The 13,493-nt window shown below is 43.0% G+C and overlaps 2 protein-coding genes across 5 annotated transcripts in view; one reads left to right on the top strand and one right to left on the bottom strand.

The window, feature by feature from the left end:
• The window catches only part of LOC127662417 (protein EFR3 homolog B-like), a 37,063-nt gene extending 28,809 nt beyond the window's left edge, over positions 1 to 8,254 (top strand). For 3 of the 4 annotated variants that reach the window (XM_052153576.1, XM_052153577.1, XM_052153574.1), the window contains exons 19-22: positions 56 to 104; positions 302 to 408; positions 6,248 to 6,297; positions 6,534 to 8,254. In XM_052153576.1, the coding sequence (XP_052009536.1) occupies positions 56 to 104; positions 302 to 408; positions 6,248 to 6,297; positions 6,534 to 6,627 (300 nt within the window). In that variant the 3' untranslated portion in view covers positions 6,628 to 8,254. The remainder of the gene's footprint in view (positions 1 to 55; positions 105 to 301; positions 409 to 6,247; positions 6,298 to 6,533) is intronic. The other variant, XM_052153575.1, reaches the window with a different exon arrangement.
• Positions 8,255 to 8,287: 33 nt separating this feature from the next.
• On the bottom strand, positions 8,288 to 11,542 carry LOC127662418 (pro-opiomelanocortin-1-like). Its single transcript, XM_052153578.1, has 3 exons — positions 11,450 to 11,542; positions 11,001 to 11,140; positions 8,288 to 9,199 (listed from the first exon to the last, which is right to left on the bottom strand). Exons 2-3 carry the CDS (start codon positions 11,136 to 11,138, stop codon positions 8,669 to 8,671), a joined length of 669 nt encoding a protein of 222 aa, XP_052009538.1. The 5' UTR covers positions 11,139 to 11,140; positions 11,450 to 11,542; the 3' UTR covers positions 8,288 to 8,668.
• Positions 11,543 to 13,493: the final 1,951 nt, after the last annotated feature.

The raw sequence follows: 13,493 nt of genomic DNA, 5'->3' as shown, positions 1-13,493 counted from the left end.
TATTGTACTATCAGCTATGATCCTTTCATTCTGACAGCAATCTGTGTCGTTACAGAGATCCTCAGCAGAGCAGATCACATTTGAAACCCTTAAACAAGCCATTGGTAAGTGTCCCACAAGATTAGGTGTATCTAATTGGTTTTAATGGTTGGTGTAAAGTAGTATGGCATTGATAGTGTATGTATTTAATTTCTGATGTCTTTAGTTTTGGCAAAATTGTATAAAAATTTCTAAAATGTCTTTCAACATCTTGCTTTGTTTTTAACCATTAGCATAGAATCACCCGTTTGTGTGTGTTCAGTAGACAGTGTGAGTGTGGAGGAGCTGGAAAGAGAGCGCAGAAGGCAGGTGGTGGAAAGGTTTCAGAACGCTCCATTTGAGGAGATCGCAGCACACTGTGGGGCCCGGGTTAGTCCACATGCTGACTCACTGTCTCACAATACCTACAATGAATACAATTTGCTAAAAATGTGTGTAAACTGGTTTGGTTGAGTGATGGAGGAGGAGACAGTGAGGCAGGTTCAAGGTTAGTTTTCTTTAATTTCTCTACAGATACGGCGGTAACCGTCGTTGTGATTGCACACAAACAGGGGAAGCGTTCTCCACTCTCGGGCTGTCGTGTCTCATGTATCCACTCTCTCCCTCTCTCGACATTTTGGCGTTCCTTAAATGTCTCTCTCCGCATCACTATAACAAGACACAGGTGTTAGAGGTAATTAAAACCCAGGTGACAAGCCTTACCGCTCTCTCTCTCGCCCGCAGACCGACACACGACCACGCCCCCCCATGCCACATGCCCCCACCGCTGACTCACTCCCCCCCATTTCTGGAGAGAAAGTCGGCCACAACCATCTGCGCCCCCGGCCTGTGGACCACCTTGAACTTAAAGGGCTGGAGAGCCAGATACCAACGGGTGATCCGCGCGTTGGTATCCTTCATGCGGTGGAGCCACTGCAGAGGGGCGTGATCGGAACAGAGGGCGAAGGCCCGCCCCAGCAGGTAGTAGCGGAGCGTCAGAACCGCCCACTTAATCGCCAGGCACTCCTTCTTGATGGTGCTATATTTCGTCTCCCTGAAGGAGAGCTTGCGGCTAATAAACAGCACCTGCCGCTCCTCCCCTCCAACCACCTGCGAGAGCACTGCGCCCAGCCCCCTGTCAGATGCATCAGTCTGCAAAATAAAGGGGAGAGAGAAATCAGGTGCATGTAAAAGCGGCCCCCCACACAGTGCAGATTTTACCTTAAGGAAGGCCTGTTGGCACGACTCTGTCCACTGGACCGGATCGGGAGCCCCCTTTTTAGTAAGGTCAGTCAGCGGGCTGGTGACATCAGAATACTAGGCACAAACCTTCGGTAGTAGCCCGCCAGCCCCAAAACTGCCTTACCCCCTTTTTGGTCTTGGGTGCCGGGCAGGCTGCGATCGCTGCGGTTTTGTCAACCTGTGGGCGCACCTGCCCGTGACCCAAGTGGAACCCCAGATACCGAACTTCAACCCGTCCAATTGCACACTTCTGCGGGTTTGCCGTGAGTCCCGCCCGCCTCAGCGCTCTCAGGACCGCCCTCAGATGTTGCATATGCCGCCGCCAGTCATTACTGTAAATTATGATGTCATCTAGATATGCGGCGGCATATGCCGTATGTGGTCTGAGGATCTTATCCATAAGGCGCTGAAACGTGGCCGGGGCTCCAAACAAGCCGAACGGAAGTGTTACAAATTGGTGTAATCCGAACGGTGTTGAAAAAGCGGTTTTCTCTCGGGACATTGGAGTTAAAGGGATCTGCCAATACCCCTTCGTTAAGTCCAGCGTCGAATAAAATTGAGCCGCGCCCAACCGATCGAGTAACTCGTCAATACGCGGCATTGGATATGCGTCAAATTTGGACACCGCGTTCACTTTTCGATAGTCCACACAGAAGCGGACCGAGCCATCGCTCTTCGGTACCAGGACTACCGGACTGGCCCAATCACTGTGCGACTCTTGTATTACCCCCATTTCGAGCATTGCCTCTAATTCCTCCCTAACGACCCTTTTCTTGTGTTCCGGGAGGCGATAGGGCCGGCTACGAACCACCACGCCCGGGGTGGTCTCGATATGGTGTTCTATGAGGTTCGTGTGACCGGGCAGGGGAGAAAATACGTCTGCGAACTCCGCCTGCAGCCTCGCAACATCCGTCAGCTGCGACAGCGAGAGGTGGTCTCCGCAAGGGACCGGGGTAAATGAATTTGCTTTGAGCGATACCTCCGGTCCGAGCTCCGCCTTCTCCGGAACTGCCGTCGCCAAGGCTACCGGTACCGCCTCCCTCCATGATTTGAGGAGGTTGAGGTGGTACGTTTGACGTGCCCCTCTCCTATCCGTTCGCTTAACCTCATAATCGAGATCTCCAACTCGTCGTGTGACCTCAAAGGGTCCTTGCAACTTGGCGAGTAATTTGGAGCTCGAGGTGGGTAGTAACACAAGTACTTTATCTCCCTGTGAAAATTCCCTTAGCCGAGTGCCCCTGTCGTACAGTCGGCGTTGGCGTTCTTGAGCTTGGAGCAAATTCTCCTGTGTTACCTGTCCCAAAGTGTGGAGTTTTGCTCGAAGATCAAGAACGTATTGAATTTGGTTTTTGCTATCCGAAGGTCCCTCCTCCCAAGCTTCCCGTATGACGTCAAGCACGCCCCGTGGCCGGCGCCCATACAGTAGTTCAAACGGAGAAAAGCCGGTGGAGGCTTGGGGGACCTCTCGTACTGCAAACAGCAGGGGTTCGAGCCATTTATCCCAGTTTTTAGCATCTTCGTGTACGAACTTACGAATCATGTTTTTCAAGGTCTTATTAAATCGTTCCACCAGTCCATCGGTCTGCGGGTGGTAGACGCTGGTACGAATCGACATAATGCCTAACAATTCGTATAGTTCGCGAAGTGTACGTGACATGAATGTTGTGCCTTGATCTGCGAGGATTTCCTTTGGAATCCCCACTCGGGAGATAATTCTAAAGAGTGCCTCCGCAACACTGCGTGCTGAGATGTTGCGTAGAGGCACTGCTTCCGGATATCACGTTGCATAGTCCACCAGAACTAACACAAAGCGATGCCCGCGTGCAGTCTTTTCTAATGGCCCCACGAGATCCATCCCAATTCTGTCGAAGGGGATCTCGATTAACGGTAACGGGCGCAATGGTGCTTTTGGGGTGGCTGGTGGGTTCACCAACTGACATTCCTGGCACGCCGCACACCACCTGCGAACGTCTGAATGCCCGGCCAAAAGAAACGGGCCATTATACGGCTCAAAGACTTTTCGTGACCTAAGTGGCCGGCCATTGGATTATAGTGCGCCGCCTGGAAAAGCGTTTCCCGACGGCTCTTCGGTACTAATAGCTGTGTTGTAGCTTCTTTGGTTTGAGTGTCCTGCGTCACTCGATACAACCGCTCTTTGATAATAGCAAAGTACGGGTATGTGAGCGCAACACCAGGCTGGAGCCGTTGACCATCAATTACTTTCACTTGGTCGAAGGCGTGCCTAAGGGACTCGTCACGTGACTGCTCCAGAGGAAAATCCCCCTCAGGGAAGCCCCTGAGGACGGAAACACCCCTGTCCGCGTCATCTTGACGCGGAGTCGACGTTGACGGACCCGGCAGCACCTCCCCAGCCATAGTATCGTGCGACACACCTCGCGCCGCCATTCGGCAGGACCCATCCACAGACATTACCCTCAGTAAATTTTCAAAGCCGGGCCAATTGGTTCACAAGATTAGTGGATGGGTGAGGCGGGAATTAACCGCAGCCTCGACTCTATGCTTTTTCCCCCTGAATCGTATCTCAATGGTAACCACTGGATATTTGTGAACGTCACCATGCACACACCTCACCCTCACTAATTTATCTCCATCCAATGCCCCGCCTTGCACCAAGCGTTGGTGGATCGAGGTTTGAGAGCAACCTGTATCCACCAAAGCTTGATGTGTATCCCCCTTCACCCTTACCGGTATGCGCTACATTCCTGCCCGATCGGGGGCGGCCTGTGGAGCGTCGGGGATTCGAACCAGTGTCCCCACCTCCATCACTGGACACCGCTCCTGGCTATGTCCGGCTTCCCCGCAGCTCCAACAGACCGGCCCAGGTCTTCCTTCCGCACTCGTGGGGGCGTGCTCGCCAACCTGGGTAGAATAACGGAGAGAGACAGGGGGGTTTGAAGGGGCAGAAAAGGAAAAGGGTCCTCTGGACCGGGGTCGGGGTCTGGGCGGGCCTCCCCACCTACGAGGAGCCGGAACTGGGCGGGAGTGAGGGGAGCGGGGAGAAGGGGAGGGAACAGTATGCACAGGGGGTGGAGAGAGAGAGAGAGAGGGAGGTGATACTGCCTCGCCGTCTCCTGGGAACGCCGCCATGTAGTCCTCTGCCAGCTGGACGGCTCCATCCAACGACGCCGGGCGGTGGCACTGGACCCACTCCGACATGCCTCGGGGAAGCTGGGAGACAAACTGCTCCAGTACGACCGTGTCGACCACTTCCACGACGTCGCAGTTTCCCCCCACCAGCAGCCATTTACGGCAGGCGTCACGGAGCTGTTGTGCAAACGCGAACGGGCGGCCGTCCTTCCCGAAGCTTAGCGAGCGGAACAGCTGTCGACTCTGCTCCGGGGTGCGACCAACCCGTTGCTGGATGGCCTTTTTCAGGTGGCTATAGTCCAGGAGGCTGGAGGCAGGAAGTTGTTGTGCTGCCAGCTGCGCCTCCCCGGAAAGTAGGGGCAGTAGGCGGACCGCCCTTTGCTCGGGAGGCCACCTCCATACCTCCGCCGTTTTCTCGAACAGGTCAAGGAAGGCTTCCGGATCATCGCTTGGCCCCATTTTCGCGAGGGCAAGCGGTGGGGTGGGCACCGAGGAGGACGCAGCACCAGCCCCCTCTCCGGTGATCAGGCTCCGCAGCGCTTGCCGGTCTTCGGCTTGTGCCTGGAGCAAGACTTGGAAGCGTTGCTCTTGCTCCTGGCGAACTTCCAAGAGGGCATGGTGTTGTGTCTGCTGGATGCTGGTGAGGGCGTTGATGACTTCGGCCAGTGGTGAAGGCTCCATAGCGGCGCTCTCCTCCAAACCCGGGTTCTCGGCACCACTGTAAACTGGTTTGGTTGAGTGATGGAGGAGACAGGAGACAGTGAGGCAGGTTCAAGGTTAGTTTTCTTTAATTTCTCTACAGATACGACGGTAACCGTCGTTGTGATTGCACACAAACAGGGGAAGCGTTCTCCACTCTCGGGCTGTCGTGTCTCATGTATCCACTCTCTCCCTCTCTCGACATTTTGGCGTTCCTTAAATGTCTCTCTCCGCATCACTATAACAAGACACAGGTGTTAGAGGTAATTAAAACCCAGGTGACAAGCCTTACCGCTCTCTCTCTCGCCCGCAGACCGACACACGACCACGCCCCCCCATGCCACAATGTGTTTCATGTGATGCTATCAAAATGGACTGGTTTTATTCAAGTCAAAAAGATAATTTAAAATCACTTAATGATGTTAATGTATACATTTGTTCACACAACAAAACTACATTTAAGAGTTACATCAGGTTAAAATAGCTATTTAAGGGATAGTTCACACAAAAATGAAAATTCTCTCATCATTTACTCACCCTCATGCCATCCCAGATGTGTAAGACTTTCTTTCTTCAGCAGAACACAAATGAAGATTTTTAGAAGAATATCTTAGCTCTGTAGGTCCTCATAATGCAAATGATTGGGTCCCAAAATGTTGATGCTCCAAAAAGCACATAAAGGCATTATAAAAGTAATCCATACAGTCCAGTGTTTTAATCCATGTCTTCAGAAGTAGGCGGTATGCATGAAGAATTTGAATAAAAAAACAAAAGAAGAAGAATGTGAAAGTGATCGGTTTCTCACCCACACCTATCATATCACACCTGAAGATATGGATTTAACCACTGGAGTCGAATGGATTACTTTTATGCTGACTTCTGTGATTTTTGGAGCTTCAAAATGTTGTCGTCGATTCACTTGTATGAACCTACAGAGCTGAGAAATCCTTCGAAAAAATCTTTGTTTGAGTTCAGCAGATGAAAGAAAGTCTCACATCTGGACTGGCAGGAGAGTAAATTATGAGGGAACTATCCCTGTTACAATTGCAGGTTTACAGTGTATCAAGGGTTACCCCCTATTTTTTTGATTGTCAGAAAGCACAAACAGTGCTCTTTGTTCAGTTAAGTTTTTTTCTTTCTTTATTTTTGATAAAAATTCTGTTAAATACTCTCTTTTCAGGCTTCCCTGTTGCAGAATAAACTCAACCAAATCTTTGAAATCACAATCAGGTACATAAAATTAAACTGAGTTCTAAAATAATGTATATGTTTGTTGTCCTCATAATAAATGGTATATAAAGGACATTACTTATACATTTAAATTATTGTATTTTATGTACATGAAACTGATTAGTGATTTGTTGACATGTAGGGCCTGAGAATTTCAGAAAAAAGCTTTATTGTCTGTCTCATGGGATTGACACTTGCTTCTTCACTCTGTCATTCTCTCTCTCTCTGCTAAACAGGCCTCCTCCAAGTCCATCTGGCTCTGTCGGCAACGGTCGGAGTCGTTCCGTACCAGTCTATGAAATGAAGTTTCCTGACCTCTGTGTGTACTGAGAGAGCCTGGAGCCAGTCACCACATACAAACCTGTTTTTATGCCTACAATATTATCACTCCTTAATGTCCAGGTGAAACTCAATGGTGTCCTTTAGTTTAATGTCTTTATATAAAGATAAAAGCTTTACTTTATCCAGAGATCTTCACCAAAACAGACAACCAAACCAAGAGAATGTACATTGGTTAAATATGCACTGTATCACTATAAATGACAATGCTCACACAACTTAATCTAATTGCAAATGTATTGAATGTGTCTACAAACAATTGTGTCATTGTCTGAGAATACATAGCAGAATAGGGGTTTTATGTGTAATCAAATATCCAGTAAATACACCAGGTTATTGTGTATGTCTGTCGTTCGGAGAAAGTGGTTGATATTCTTGTAAAAATAAAAAGTATAACTGCCTTACATATTTTTATCTTAAGTTAAGACTTTACATTTGTTAAAAAATGATCTCTGCATGTTTTCCGTAAATGTTTTTCAATGTGTTGATTAATTAAGTGATGTAGAAGTAGGGACAATAGAGAGAGAGAGAGAGAGAGAGAGAGAGAGAGAGAGAGAGAGGTAGAGGTAGAGAGAGAGAGAGGGGTAGAGAGAGAGAGAGAGAGAGAGAGAGGTAGAGAGAGAGAGAGAGAGAGAGAAGTATGTCCTTCTGCATGTTTAAACCCTCTCTAATTGCTGCAATAATATTTGTATTTAAAGCAATAATAAATGAATTGAATAATGCAGATTCTTCAGAGACAAAAGCTGAAGAAAAAGTACAACAAATATTTTTTTGCAAACACTCGATGCATTATTGCAGTCAGAACTGACAGCTGATTGACACACTGTGAGCAAGAGAGTAAATTCAACAGGTCCTCTAGTGTATTTGCATAGTAAAGTCATGCAAGTTATGCACTTTTGTATCTTGCTACTACTGGAAATGTGAAGGGTAAGAGATTTTATTTGCTTAAAATTCTTGTGATTGTGTGCTTTTCTCAAAAGAGTGTTTTCCTTTCTGAACCAGAGTGAAGAGGTAAGATTTCTTATAGTCCGCAACTATGGGGGTCCTAGGGGGCCGATTAGCTCTCTATTTATTGTTAAATTAGCCATGATATTAGTTTGTTTCTTTTGTTACTTGTATGACTTTTCTCTCTTCATAAATGTATAAATCTGTAATTCTAAGATCACATCAAGATTTTTGCTCTCTTGTATTTTATCGCAGCACTTTATAGCTCATCGTGTAAATGTGGTGTATGCTGAAAAATGTGATTGTGATTGTCCAAAGTGAATTATCCTTTATCATCTCATCTTTTCCCTGTTTAATCTTTCCTCTCTAAAAAAGGGTTCCTTGTCAGTCACCACATGCACTGGGCGTTTTGTCTGTTTTTGTCTTTTGATTTTAGGTTGAATCCTTATTAAGAATATTCAAGCAATGTGGACTGTAATTAGTAATGATTATGTCAACTTTGTCCCTGTTATGTGTTTGGGTACCGTCAATGCAAACTGATATGACTTCAGAACTGTGTTCTGTGAATGTTTGCTTAAATGAAACCATTCTTAAGTGATGTACATATGTGGTGTGAATAATCAGAATATCAATTAAAGACTAATTTTATGAAATCAAAGTTTGACCTGTCTTTATAGCTTTATTGGCAACTACATATTGTGGGATACGAATATGTATAGTAATGAATTTAATGTGTGTTTGCTTCTCAGAAATGAACCAGTTTGTTCTGCTCTGCTTGAAACAAAATACTTTATGTATCACATGTTCAAAATTTACAGTATAGTACATCTCAATAAATAAGATAAACATGATTTTCTTTTAGCCTCTAGCCAGTATTTAATAACCACAGCATTTCTATGTACATTATTCAGAATTGTGAATAAATGCTAAAACTGACAAATTAAGTGCTATTCAAGACAACCCATCCTCGTTTCTATTGTTTACTGTGCATTATAAGATATCTTCTCATCTAGAATTTTGCTGGGAAGAAATTTAACAGAAGTGTATTAAAAACCATTCTCAACACCCAAAACCTCTCATATACACCTCACTGGTCCTTCTTCTGGTGGTCTTTATTGATTACGTTTTTAAAGAGTGTGAGAAGAGGTTTCTGACTGCGCTCGTCCCAGGACTTCATGAAACCTCCGTAGCGCTTGCTGGTGGGTGGTCCGCTCCAGCGGAAATGGTTCATTTTGTAGGAGCCATCTTTCTTCTGTTGGCTTAAGATGTTCTCTTTCAGAGGGTAGTCATCGTCATTGGTCGCCAGCTCACGCCTCATCTCAGCTGGAAGAGTCTCGGCAGATTCCTCCTCCACACCGTTGGTGTAGACTTTGATGGGTCGGCGCTTGCGGCCCACTGGCTTGCCCCAACGGAAGTGCTCCATGGAGTAAGAGCGCTTGTGCTCGTGCCGAGGGCTGGACTCTGGGACCATTTGCTCAGCGGTGGGAATGAGGGAAATGCTGGATAGGTGTGCGAGGACCTCATTTTGCTCTTGCTCTGAGGGAGGCTGCAGATGGCTTTGTCCAGGGTAGACAGGGGTTTCATCTGTCAGATCAGACTTGCATAGCTGGATGCAGTCCTTAGAAAGAGCAATACAAGAAATAATCAGGATTATTTCCCTAGAACTAGTGAGATTTGTGTTTTACTGTGTAAAAGTTTTAGGCTCTTAAGATGTATCACAAAAGCATTTGTCTTAATCTGGTTATGTCTTTAGCTTTAGTGTGTCAATAGGAAGGATAAAATACATTTTAGACTCCCAAACATTATTTTGCAAACAGAAAAGATTAGAATATATGAACAGGGCACTCTGCAAGAGATGGCATTGCCCCCACAAAGTCCCCCACTGAACATCATGTCAGTCTAAGATTACATGAAGTGACAGAAGCAATTGAGACAGCCGACATAGATTTAAGAACTGTGGCGAATTCTCCAAGAAGCTTGTAACATCCAATCTGTTAACAACCAAGAAACACCGTCCAGGTGTACCTAGGGGAATTGGGGCTGTTTTAAAGGCAATGGTGGCGACAAAAAATATTGATTTAACTTTTTTGATGATGTTCACTGTAAAATGAAAACTATTTATACCATTATTTTTGAAGACATCCTCACAAGTGCCTAAACCTTTTGCATAGTACTGTAAGTGAGATTACTAAAAATGTATTCTGCCGATACTGTGCCTGAAAATTTCAGGATTTTAAAAAATGCACCAGGGCTGTAAAGGGCATATACATTTGGGAGGTGTGGTGGGGGGTATCAACAGTGTGCGCTAACCCTAACCCAAACCCTATCCTAATCCTTCCTCTAAACCATTCAGGATGAGATTAATGATCTACACGAATGGATTTTTCAATGGCAGATTCTAAAATGATTACCCCAATCATAAAGGTGAGGTTAAAGCCTTGCAAAGTAACAACAGTTATTTGTTGTTTTTAACCTAACCTTTAGCCTAACCGTAAAGTACTACATTATTTCAACCCCATCACAACAAGTTTGGAAATCACATAGGCTATTTTTAATTTGATTATATAGAGTACATTTTGGTAGGATCACTCAGTTTCAGTGTACCAAGCCATTCAAAATGGTTAAGGGTTGAACGTAACAGTGTTGAACGTAATGCAAAAATGGCTACTAACAGCCTTAACTACAAACATCCTTGCACAACACCACCTTTTTATTTACAGTCAAATTTTCTTCCAAAAAATGTATAACTATGATTTTTTTTTTTCCATAACAGAGTTGAACTGTTGAGCTTCAGGGAGCCCATAGAAGTGTGATCATAATAAAATACTGAGAAACATACCTCTTTTTGAACCATTTCGAAAAAATAAATCTTTAAATACAAAATCAGAAAAATCAAACGAAATGTTTTTAAGGGAGGACATATCGCTGCACAACAAGTTTCAACAGAAAGTGCTGGGCCAAATACATATTCTGCATTTTCTCAAAACTACAAAGACAGTGAATGGATACTTTAATTTCAATAAAAGCAATACTAATAATAATAACAGTAATAATACTACTACTAATAATAATTAGGTAGAATATATTTTTAAAAATATTTAATGTAATTCTATATAGCCCACTAAAATGAATGTTGGCCAATGAGTAATGAATGGAGATATGCAAATAGGCTGATATTCTGATATATCATCCACACAAATGAACATAAAAAAGTTATAATTGTTTTCCTGTTTTAAAATGTATGCATTATCTTTGACATTTGTTAGATTAAAATATAAATACACACTAAACAAAGTCATATAGTATTCCATTGATTACATCAGTATGCAGTGGGGACAAAAATGAGGCACAACAAACTCCTTTTTCTGAGAAATCCTCACCAACTTAAATCTATGTGTGCAAGATGTTTTGCAACTCACCAAGATGTTCTCCTCAGTGCTGAGGTCTCTGCAGCGATCGTTCTCCCAACACTGAGCTCTAACTTCAGATCCACCTTCACACAGTACAGCCAGAGCCAAGAGCCAGGCAGGACACACCATCCTTACTCCCTTTACCATATCTGAATAAACATAAAACAGCACAGAACGATTAATGCCAATATAATAACATTGCAACATTCACATTTTTACATCCAATTCACTTGAATATTTTTGACAATGAAAATAAATAAAAGCATGCAAAAGTTTGTGAATTGAACAAAAGAATGAAAGGAATAAAGAAAACATTGTGATGCATGTAAAGTAATAAAATATTAAGTAAAAAAGGAAATGCTACAATGTACAACGGACATGTGTAAAGCTAAAAACCAGAGCATAAAGTGTCTATATTCTTTAGAAAATTTACGAAAGTTAATTTCTAAGTTATCCACCTGTTGAACAGAGAGAATTCAGTTGCTCTCAGAGCAATCACTCCTTTTTCTAGTTGCTCTTCTCTCTGACTTTAGCTGATCGGTTTAGATGAGTGTGTATTTGTTTGTCTCTGGTGTCTGCAACCCGTCTCTAGTGCTCTTATATAAGCTAACTGTGCGTCAATTCCTCAAGGCCACCAAACTCTAATAAATTACCTGTGTCACTCTTCAACGGTTGGTGCAAGTTAGAAAACCCCAGCGCATAATTCACCGTGCAAATGAGTAATCCATCAAAAATCAGTCAATCAACATCCAAATGTCACTTATGAATGAGTTCTGGATTAGGGCTAGATCTTCAAGTAGTTGTCACTTACCAAATCATGATGCTGATTCTCATTATGCTCAAGGGGAGACGTGTAGGTTAGCATGGCTTCAGTGATTAAAGGTTAAAATTCACATCAAATAAATTATAGGGCATGTGTTTTGTTTTTGAAAGGGCAAATAGGTGATAATCCTGTACTGAAATGAATTGAAAGGTGAGAGCTTTGAATAAAGAAGTAATCTGGGTGCATTTACAGTTTGAGTGGTAAACAGAACAAAAGCTCAACATACATATAAGAGCTTCAGTTAAGAAAGTAATTGTAAAACATAAAATCTGGGTATTGAATTTAATTATTGCATTATTTCTACTACTAAGCATTATTAATGTGTTTAAATGCATTACATATATTTCCCATTGAGAATAAAAGCTCTAATTCATGTTTATTTGATAGAAGAAAATATGAAATAACTCAAAATACTAACAATAATAAGTAATTAATAATTTGCTCAGATATTATAATGTTGCACATGCTTTTACACACTCAAAAAATTATTCAAAAGTAAGATTTTAATAAAAAAAAAATATTGTTTAAATATGCTTAAACTTTGCTAAGTATAAAATTAGGTGAATTACTGTCGTTTTTTTATTGCCTTGCCATTTACCAAAGTGTATTGATTGAAACCTGCTTTACTAAGTTATAAAAGTTCATACTCGTTACCTTGAAGTAAATATTTCTAAAATATTTATATGGAAATTTGTCATACAACTGAAATGCTTAAATCTTAAAATAGTCTGGACTATTTATTTGGTAAATATTGAATGTAAGTTCTACAGAAATTGCAGGGAATTGGGCATGTGTTGTCTTGCGTAACTTGAACAGAAACATTGCCATGTACTGTATGTATATACGTATATATATACACTGGCAGCTAAATTTTTGGAATAATGTTCAGATTTTGACCTTACAGAAAAAATGTGGTTCTTTTATTCACCAAAGTGCCATTTAACTGATCACAATGTATAGTCAGGACATTAATAACAAGATAAATAACTATTACAATTTGAACAAAATGTTCAGAACTTCTTAAACTACATCAAAGAGTTCTCATCAAAAAATCCTCCACGTACAGGAATGACAGCTTTGTAGATCCTTTTAATTCTAGCTGTCAGTTTGTCCAGATACTCAGGTGACATTTCACCCCACACTTCCTGTAGCACTTGCCATAGATGTGACTGTCTTGTCGGGCACTTCTCACGCACCTTACAGTTTAGCTGATCCCACAAAAGCTCAATGGGGTTTAGATCCATAACACTCTTTTCCAATTATCTGTTGTCCAATGTCTATGTTTCTTTGCCCACTCTAACCTTTTCTTTTGGTTTTTCTGTTTCAAAAGTGGGTTTTTCTTTGCAATTCTTCTCATAAGTCCTGCTCCTCTGAGTCTTCTCTTTACTGTTGCACATGAAACTGGTGTTGAGCAGGTAGAATTCAATGAAGCTGTCAGCTGAGGACATGTGAGGCGTCTATTTCTCAAACTTGAGACTCTGATGTACTTATCCTCTTGTTTAGTTGTACATCTGGCCTTCCACATCCCATTCGGCTTTTGACAATTTAGCCTTCATTTCTCTAAACAATGATTATCTGATGAGTTTCTTGAGAAATCTGTTTCTTTTGTTTGTTTTTTTTTACCATTTTTGACCTAATATTGACCTTAAGACACACCAGTCTATTGCATAATGTGGCAA

The sequence above is a fragment of the Xyrauchen texanus genome, chromosome 22 (assembly GCF_025860055.1).
Source record: "Xyrauchen texanus isolate HMW12.3.18 chromosome 22, RBS_HiC_50CHRs, whole genome shotgun sequence".
In the NCBI taxonomy this organism is placed as follows: Eukaryota; Metazoa; Chordata; class Actinopteri; order Cypriniformes; family Catostomidae; genus Xyrauchen; species Xyrauchen texanus.
The sequence above is the reverse complement of the archived record's forward strand: the minus strand, read 5'-3'. Positions and strand labels throughout refer to the sequence as shown.

Excerpts from the sequence above, each read along its gene's own strand:
- LOC127662418 (XM_052153578.1), bottom strand. The coding sequence starts at position 11,138 with ATGGTAAAGGGAGTAAGGATGGTGTGTCCTGCCTGGCTCTTGGCTCTG. Across the intron at positions 9,200-11,000 it reads GCACTGAGGAGAACATCTTG|GACTGCATCCAGCTATGCAA; the intron begins GTGAGTTGCAAA and ends GCTCTTTCTAAG.